The sequence below is a fragment of the Amborella trichopoda genome, chromosome 8 (assembly GCF_054954075.1).
Source record: "Amborella trichopoda isolate Santa Cruz 75 chromosome 8, AtrichopodaSantaCruz75HAP2 v2.0, whole genome shotgun sequence".
Lineage (NCBI taxonomy): Eukaryota > Viridiplantae > Streptophyta > Magnoliopsida > Amborellales > Amborellaceae > Amborella > Amborella trichopoda.
This window is the reverse complement of record NC_142343.1, coordinates 37607149-37617136: the sequence shown is the minus strand read 5'-3', so window position 1 is coordinate 37617136 and position 9988 is coordinate 37607149. Positions and strand designations below refer to the sequence as shown.

Genomic DNA, 9988 nt, shown 5'->3' with positions numbered 1-9988 from the left:
TACTAGATGATTCTTCCTTTTTTGGGGTATCAGACTCTTCTAGCTCCACCTGGACTGTCGATCTTTCTCCATCACTTTCATCTATTTACATTCAGTCATCTTGCATGTTGATTGACTTCACCATGTGAGATTCATCATGCACAACATCCCTGTTAAGCACAACCTTATGTGAAGAAGGATCCCAAAGCTTGAATCGCTTCACTCCCTTCTCATAACCCAGAAAGATGCATTGCTTAGACTTAGTATCTAATTTGGAACGTTGCCCACTCTGCACATAGACATTGGTTGGACATCCGAAGATTCTCACTATAGAATAATCTATCAGCTTTCCTGTCCACACCTCTTCTGGAATTTGCAATCAATTATTGTAAATGGTGACCTATTAATGATGAAACATGTCATGTTAACTGCTTCTGCCCAAAAATGTTTCTTCACATTCTGCATCCAATATCATGTTGCAAGCTTTTTCCAAAAGGGTCATGTTCATCCTCTCATCCACACTATTTTGCTAAGAAGTTTCAGGTGTGGTAAAGTGATGTAAAATCTCATATTCTTTACAAAATTTTTGAAATTATCTAGACTTGTATTCTCCTCAAATATCTGATCTCAAGCATTTCAGTTTCTTTCATGTTTTTCTTTCTACCTCTATTTTCTATTGTTTAAACTTTGTGAATGCTTCACTTTTGTGTTTCATGAAGTAGACCCAGACCTTTCTTGAGTAATTGTCAATTAAGGTAATAAATTATTCTACCCCACCCTTGGATTTGATTAGTGAAGGCTCTCATACATCACTGTGTAGATAGTCTAGTATATCCTTGCTCGTATGATTTACAGTTCTGAATTTAATCTTGCACTGTTTACCGAAAACACAGTACTTACAGAAGTCCTGTTTACAGGCTCTGACACATTTCGACAATTTCCATTTATGAAGTTCCATCGTACCCCGATCACTCATATGCCCTAAACGCATATGCCAAAAATTTGTGTCATCGGTGCTAGACTCTATAGATGTGGTTATAGAAGCTCCACCTATAACTATATTCCCTATCAACCTGTACAGGTTCCCAGTCATTTGACCTTTCATGACAACTATGAATCCCATACTAACTTTGAGGACTTTACCTGTTGCTATATACTTGCAATCATTCGAATCAAGGACCCCTAGGGATATTAAGTTTTTCTTTAATTGTGGGACATGGCTCACATTTGATAAGGTTCGTACTATCCCATCAAACATCTTGATTTTGATAGTTCATATTTCAATAGTCTTGCATACAACATCATTCCCCATTAGAACAGACCCACCACTATAGGATTTATAGGTTTCGAACCAGTTTTTATTTGGACACATATGAAAAGAACATCCAGAATTTAAGATATAAAGAGAAGATCTTCATCATCTCTGTCAGAGCTATCAGCCACACTAGCTTCATCAGATGCTTTTCATGTTTCTTTCCCATTTATATTCCCCTTTCTTTTCGTACAGTCTCTCTTCATATGACCTTCTTTTTTGCAGTAATAACAAGTAAACTTGCCCTTCCCCTTCCCATTTGATTTTGACCGACTTTTGCTTCTAGATCCCTTTTGATTTGATCTGCTCCTTTCATGACTCTCTTTTTGTTTTCCAAAGAGACCTTCTCCTTGAGATTTAATACTGCTAGCCTTCTTCCTTATCTTGTTTGACAAAAGAGTAGCAGTGACTTCTTCCATCTCAAGAGTCTCCTTCCCGTACAGTAGAGTCGTAATTAAGTGATCGTATGATCTTGGAAGCGAAGCCAACAGAAGTAGGGCTTTGTCTTTATCCTCGATTTCGATCTCAAGGCTTGCTAACTGGCTTAGGATCTGGTTGAATTCGCTGACATGTTCAATCAAATCCATGCCTTCTTCCATCTGAAGAGAATACAACTGTTTCTCCAAGAACAACTTGTTTGTCAGGGATTTCGTCATGTAAATACTCTCGAGTTTTGTCTACCACATAACACAAGGCGTCATCTGATAAATTGAGATAAATCATGCTTACCGTATTTTTCTCAATCTCTTGCTACTCTTCATCATCTATCTTTACTGGTTTCTTAGATTTCCCTAGCAAATCCTTAGCCAGACCTTGCTGTATCAGAAGATCATTCATCCTTCGTCGCCAAACAGTGAAGTTATTCTTTCCATTGAACTTCTCAATTGTCATACTTGATGCTTGAGCCAATTCCTGTCACCGTGGTAGCAAAACCCAGAAAGCGAAATAACCTAATAAGCTTTGATACCAATTTGTAGAAAACTAAAATACAATCCAGAAACAAAAAAGAAAAAACAAATATAAAAGAACGAATCAACCAACCACAACGCAAAGATATACGCGGTTCTGCAACGTGCCTACATCCATGAGGAGATGAGAGCCTCTTTACTGACAATAGAGAATAGGGTTACAATAACTCTCTTCCTCACACCGCTCTCTTCTTCTGTATTACAATAAAACCTCTATTTTTCCTTAACCCTGAAAGAACTCCCATCGCAACAATATATCGAGCCCCAGGCAGATGGTATAAATTATCGAAATACCCAGGCAGATGGTATAAATTACCAAAATACCCCTTGAGCTTTTAACAGCCCTCTAGAGTCTTCCCTTTGACTCCAACTTGACATATCTATTTCCTCATAATGCAGACATCAATCCTCAACACCCTGAAGCCTCATAACTCCTCCTTTAACAGCCCCAAGTTCTGCCTCATTGATATCACGAAAGCTAAGCTGCCCATATTAGGAAAAGATGACATACCAAGAAAGTCCTTAAGAACACCGCCAAAACCACCTTTCTGGACCTCAGATTATATACTACCACCGAAGTTCATCTTGAGCCATGCCTCAGGGGTTAACCACCTTTAACCGCGATTCTAGTTTGGGTGAGCAAGAGATGAATTACTAATGTTCTTCTTCGAAACCTTTTTCTAAACCTGACAAAAAGGGAGAAAGGAAGAGAGAATATATGTAAGCGCACTCTACTTGAGACGGAAAAGTGCATCATGCATTGGGGGATGCAATTCGACATTGGGGTCTCCTGATGCAGCAAAAAGAGTGGTGCTTCCACCAAAAGAATAAAACTAATGGTCAAAATTTGTTCTTCAAACATATTATTTCTAAGTTTTAAAATTTATTTATTTTTATATGATAATAATCCCCATGTTAAAGATTACATACTACTAAAAAAAATTGAATTCAAAATCCATGATCATATAGAGAAGGAAAAAGTTTATATAAGGTTGCAACCTTAAAATGTAGAATTAAGGATGTACCTCAAAAACCATCGGAAAATGTTATTTTCATGTTAAAAAACCCTTTAATTGATCATCTCGACATCGAGATGTATGAATATGAAAAAAAAAAAAAAAATTGCGTCCTAGAAATAGTGCATCTTGTAACACATTATCTAGACTGTCCTTTTTCAAGATTTTCATATGTTTAATAGATCTAGTTAATTTTATCCATTTTTGGAGTTTAAAATTTTATCATTAGATATGAAAATAGATTTTCAGATAATCCCAATAATATTTTACACCAAAATTAAATGCTATAATGAAATTTAGAGGTGCACACTAAATGGATTGTTTAAGGTTGCAATGTTATAGAAACCACACCTGATAGAGAAATATGAGGCGGCAAACTCATATAAACCGTGCACATTTAAGATTCAAGGTTTATATAATGTCACTAAGAGAAAATTATGAATGGTGGGTACAAGTTTGCAGACGGCAAATCAAATTTTAAAGGGTGCGGTTTGTATAGAGCTTAGGCTCTAAACAATCAAATTAGAGCCTACCTTCAAATAGTGTAGAGAAATGCTATTTCAATACTGAAAATTTTTGTGATAGCCTTGATATGTATTTTCATCTTTAGTTATAAAGTTTAAAGCTTCAAAATTAGTGTAGATTGACAGATCTATGAAAACTTGAAAATCTTGAAAATGACAGTCCAAAAAAGCATTTCCAAATACATTATTTTCAAAACTTGCAATCGATTTTTTTCTCATGCCCATTCATCTTGATGGTGAGATGATCAATTTAAAGATATTTGGGCATCAAAACAACCTTTTCTAGTAAATTTTTTGAGGTAGGCTCCAATTTGATTGTTTAGAGCCTCGGCTCTATATAAACTTTTTCCATTTTTAAAAAGCCCGCACAAATTATAGAAGAAGATAAGCATCCGTTAGTTATAAAAACCCTTAACAAGCTTAAAAAAAATGGCATAGTAAATAGGTTTGTCCCAAATCAAAGAAATGAAACACAAAACATTGCCATTTAATGTATTAATTAAGGGAAAAGTTTATATCGAGCTATGAGGCTCTAAACAATCAAATTAGAGCCTACCTCGAAAATTTCACTAGAAGAGGTTGTTTTGACGCCCAAATATCCTCAAAATGGTCATCTCGACATCAAGATATATAGACATGAGAAAAAAATGAATTTCAAGTTTTGGAAATAGTGTATTTTGTAACATATTTTTGTACAGTCAATTTTCAAGATTTGTTCAAGTTTTTATTGATCTGTTGATCTACACTATTTTTGAAGCTTTAAACTGTATAAATAAAAATGAAAATACGTTTATTTTAAGGCTATCAGAAAGATTTCCAGTATTGAAACCACATTTCTCGATTTTCAGTATTGAAACCACAATTCTCGATGCTATTTGAAGGTAGGCTCTAATTTAATTGTTTAGAGGCTTGGCTCTATACAAGCCGCACCGATTAATTAATGGATAATGTCCATTGTGGTTAATATGGTTAAATTGTTAAAAGACAAAACTCTAGCATGGTATTATACAAATTAAACAATGGGATCCCATGGTTTGAAAGAGAAAAAAATAGAAATTTAAAAGTATACAATGAGATCATTTACTTTTGGTACAAGGTGTTTACAATTAATCTTAATCATTAGACGTGAAATTGATCAGCTACATTTATTCTATTGATCAAACTCAATGTTCAAAAGAATTTTTCTCGAATTTTATGACAAATCTAAACCATCAAATTCCACATTAGAGGGTTATAACATTAGAGTGTTATAACATTAGAGGGTTATAAATAATTGTAATCACTTATACCAAAGATAAATGACCTCATTATATACAAACCCCAGTAAATTACATTTGCAACCATCGCAGTCTGTCCAAGTCTTCAATTAACTGATTTAAAATGTTAACGTTGGTCAAACATGACGAAACAGGAAATCAGAACGGAGTAGCTCAACATAACCGTCGTTTTCCACTTTAAGATAAAGATTCCCTAATAAAACTAAAACAAGGGAGAAATTTATATAACATACTTATATCTCTCGGCATATATAAAAATGTTCCTAGTATTTTAGGTTTTACATTTCATGTCCTACTTTTGAGGAGCATGCTTATTATTTTAATTTTATATTTTATTATGTATATCACAATGAGTTCAAATTTGTGGGAAAATTAACAGAAAGAAAAATATTTTCTTTTATAAATCAATTGATTTGAGATCAAAATGGCACCAAAATTTTATTTTTTTGGCCGTTATTTGGGTATGCTTCAAAGTCTCACGAGAAATCCTCCAATCTAAAGATTTTGGCCTATTTTTTTAGTTTTTTGCCATCAAAATAGAGGGATTTTGTTGATAACAGAGATATCAACACTACTACACTCCTTATTTGATCGAAATCTGGAGATTTCGGGCTCGATTTTGAGATTAGGGCTTCATTTGAATTAGAAAAAAATAATATAAATTTTATCCTGAATTTTTTTCCTACTTTTTTTGCCTCTTTTAGGATTTTTCAGACAATATTTAACTGAAATTATTGATTGCATTCAATAAAAGAACAGATTTGAGAGCAAAAACTCAATGAAAATCGATTTTACTTGTTCCTTTTTTTTGTGCTCTTCAATGTTTCGGGAAAAATCCGCCAAACTACAGATTGTGACATTGTTTTTTATTTATTTTTAATCAAAGTTGGGGGCTTTTGTAGATGACAGAGATGTTCAAGCTATTGTCCTCCTGATTTCATCGAAAATCAGACATTTGGGGTTCGATTTTAGGGGCGTTTTGAGATATCGATTTTAGGGGTTTTTGAGAAATCGATTTTTCTAAAAAAAAATATTTTGCATATAAAATTGTGTTTTACTATGAAAATAAGAAGTGTTTTTCTATTTTGTTTAATAAAATTATGTTTTTTTGATAAAATTACATGTTTTGATAAAAATATATTTTTGGATGAATATGACAAAAAAATAGATTATTCTATTTTTAATGTTATATTTTTTAACAAAAAAAAAGTGCACGATAATGTTGCTCGGTTTTTTTTTCTCGATCTTTTTAATGTTATATTTCTTTTGCTCGATATTTTTATTTGCTCAATTTTTTGCATGATAATGTTTTTTTATTTTGTTTAAGTGCAAGACATAACAAAAAATATGCATTTTGACTAAGGGATGGTAAATGAACTAAGAGTATGTTATGCTCCTCATCTCTAAAATGTTAATATTATGAAGGTTGCAGTCACATAAAAATCCTTTTGTATATCTATTTGAAACCTCTTTCTCTCTATAATTGTATACCTATACTCTCATATTTGAATGATATCATATCTAGAAGTATTGTACTTATACTTTTCAGTAAGAAGCATAGGATTTTTTTCAATTTGAAAGTAAAAAGTTAAAGCTTTTTCGCGTTACTCATATTTTTCGTCGAGTGGACTCCGATAGTGAGACACAACATTACCCTGATCCCGCTCGCCACTCTCATTAGTACTAGTCATTGTTATTTGGACTTTGTAACTCTATCAATTGAATTAATGTCCAATTATAAATTGTTTTGTATATCTCCATAATATTCATATATTAATTTATATAAAAAGTTTTGAAATTTTTGGGTAAGATAATTATATGTAATAAGATATTATACACTTAATCTAAGTTTTTTTTTTTTTTTTTTTGGAGGAGGCAGTTTTTGACCCATTTTTTTAAAAAAAAATGTACTTGACCGGTTAGTCAGGTTAACCGCCCCGGTTAGTCCGATTCATATTCAAAACCGCTCCTAACCCCATGTTTGGTTAACCATTCCGGTTCGATTTTACGAATATTACCTCATATAAATGATGTCATACCCCTTCTAATGACCAAAAAAATTCTTATTCAAAAAACTCCAAGAAATAGGAAAGCTTCGTACAAATATGGTAACAGGGATTCACATACTTAACATTATCTTCTAGGGCGAGAGTGAGAAGAAAAAGGGACACTAAAAAAATTCTATCGCACGGTTTGCTTTTATTTATTTTCACTAGTTAGTTGTCATATGCTTCATCTTGCACAAAAACAACAAAAAACTAACATTTTGTTTCTTCTTGGGCAGAGTGATAACAATGAAATTAGAAAAGAAGCATTAGTCGACTGGGAAATTTGTGCGAAGCTTACCAAATTGGCTTTCAAGTTGCACATCAATTTGAATAGGACCGCCACTTACTTTCATGGAGGTATGTGCTGACTTGACTGTTGAGTTGCTCAGTCGCCTTTCTTTAGTGGAAAATATGGGACCTAGTATTCAGTTCATGCTCCCCTTATCAAATAAGGATCTCATCTAACTAATAAAGTATGAGGAATCATACAAGTTGAGCCTATTTAATAACATTGCCTATGGGGCCTAAAATTAGCCAGATCCAGCTCTCTAGACATGATTTAAAAAAATAAATTATATATTATATGCAAATTCTATCGCATAAAATTTGTATATGTGGACAACCACTATTTACCCTTTTTTTAATAAAAAATTTTAAATTGAGTATGACACGGGGATTTGAACCCGTGATGTGGAAGAGTAGAGACATGCGTGATAATCGAAAAGCCAATTCATCCTCAAGTTTTGTCTATTATTTACTCTATCGCGTAAAATTCAATCTAAGAATATTTTTAAGACCTCGGTGAGAGCTTCACCCTCCAACACTCTTTGTATGCTTGCAAAATAACTCCCTTGACATCTCCATAGTAGTGAGCACTCTTCGTACGTTTCTAAAAAATAGTGTCGTAGAACCGAAGAGAATCAACAAAATATTTGGATAGTGAGATATAAGTGCTCAAGAACTAAAATTCACATTTTTTTTCTATGAAAATACAATTGGGGAATCCAAACTGGATCTAAATATTTCATATCAAAATTAACTTACTAAGTAGCGCTTTGCCTGAGGAAGTAAGTTTGCATTGCACTGTGCTCCTGCGGGAGCACATATGCTCAAGTATTGAAGGCTGATTGCCTAACGGATAAGGACAAAAGACGAGACTAAGCATGCCAATAAAAAGTTGAGCCTTTGTGGTCCTACACTAATCAGTTTAGATAGGAAATCGTAGATGAGAAGCTCATCACTTTACCTGTGCTTCCCACCATTAAAAATCATACTAAAATGTAAGACAAATGAACAGACCAGGGCATATCATAAACTCAAAAAATCTAATCACCCTTCATTCATTTCCTACGCATCCTTTCATTGTTTGTGGCTTATAGAGTGGAATGGAATTTAAATTTGGTGTCAATAAATGAACTTTTTTGCTTATTGGGTATTTCTGATATCGAAGCCCTTCTTCCAGTGTCTTAAAGAAATCAAACAAATGTAAAACACACTAAAAATTTAGCCAAGAATGAAGATATATTGATTTTCCTTATATCCAAACTATTTTTTCACTTTTTCTTTAGCAAAAGAGAGAATCATCAAAAAACTTACTTGGGGGAGTGAAGAGAAAAAAAAATGGAGATGAGATTAATTACACAGCAGATCCAGGATCAAGCTTATCAGCAGGGGAAGAGAGAAGAGAAGCTCGACAAAGTGGGCAACTAGACTGCGTCCTGAGCCACCGATCGACACACTCGGTGTGGAATGTGTGGTGGCACGTCGGCAAAATCTTCACCTTCTCATCCTCCACGAAAGCGCTCAGACAGATGGAGCACTGCAACGCGTCTGGAGGAGACACGGCCTGGCCTTTGTACAAAGAAACTGGAAGGCCGCTTATGGCCACGGGATTGAGTCCAGCGGCCGCTGGCCGATCCGATGGTTGTGGTATTGGTGGTGGTGGTGCTGCTGGAGGAGAAGCAGATGCCGAGTGTTGCCGGTTTACGGTATACTTATAGACCCAACGGGCGTAGAGGCAAATGAGGGTGAAGAGGAGGATCACAGAGAAGAGGACGATGACGAAGAGGAGGCTTCTTCCATGGACTTCGAAGTTGGAGTCGTCAAGGTCTGCGTAGTGCCAGTGCAAAGGCGTGGTGGTTTGAGAAGATGAGGAAGACGCCATGACTGTTGCACCACTATTGCCTTTTTATTTATTAGCTTTTTTTCCCCCTTTTCATAGGCAAGTGAGAGATGGGGAAGAAGGGATGAGGAGGTCATGGGTGGGCCATCGAGTTAGGTGTGCATTCGTTCCGTACTTTAGATAAGGTCTTGGGGATACTTTGGAGTTTTGACCACGTTACCATGTAGCTCATTTTATGTTGTTTTATAGTATTTCTTTTTTAATTTAGAAAAATTATAGATAATTCTCGGACTTGTATTTTTTAAGTTTTTTTTTTGCAATACTTTTGATATCACATTATTAACCTATCATTATTTTTCTTCACGACCACCATGAAATAAAAGTGTTAATTTTTTGGATCCAAATACCCACCGTTTAACCCATGTTTTTAAAACACGATGCCCAACATATACCGATCCAACACAAGAATGTGTCTGATCAGCTTGAACCAGTCCGAAACAAGTTGAATATAGAGCCAACCCAACACAAAAATTTGTTGGACTGGTTTTGTACAAGTTGTGATGATCCAGTACAAAAGTGTGTTGGACCGACACAAGTTGAATAAATAGTCGGTTCCATACAAAAATGTGCTTGACCGTCTCTGTACAACTTGTGTTGGTATGGCACTTAAAGAAAGAAAGTGGAAAACATGACCAAAAGAATGGTATTTTGGTCTAAAAAAAGTTAACTTATCTACTTAGGG

General features: G+C 34.6%; 1 protein-coding gene and 1 long non-coding RNA gene across 2 annotated transcripts; both read right to left on the bottom strand.

Moving 5' to 3' along the window:
* Positions 1 to 2347: 2347 nt before the first annotated feature.
* LOC148781073 (uncharacterized) lies at positions 2348 to 7904 on the bottom strand. Its single transcript, XR_016060745.1, has 2 exons — positions 7423 to 7904; positions 2348 to 2945 (listed from the first exon to the last, which is right to left on the bottom strand). It is a non-coding gene; the product is annotated as an uncharacterized LOC148781073 (long non-coding RNA).
* A 722-nt stretch (positions 7905 to 8626) lies between these two features.
* LOC18433390 (RING/U-box superfamily protein) lies at positions 8627 to 9513 on the bottom strand. Its single transcript, XM_006843481.4, has one exon. The coding sequence runs from the start codon at positions 9286 to 9288 to the stop codon at positions 8761 to 8763; it is 528 nt and encodes a 175-aa protein (XP_006843544.1). The 5' UTR covers positions 9289 to 9513; the 3' UTR covers positions 8627 to 8760.
* Positions 9514 to 9988: the final 475 nt, after the last annotated feature.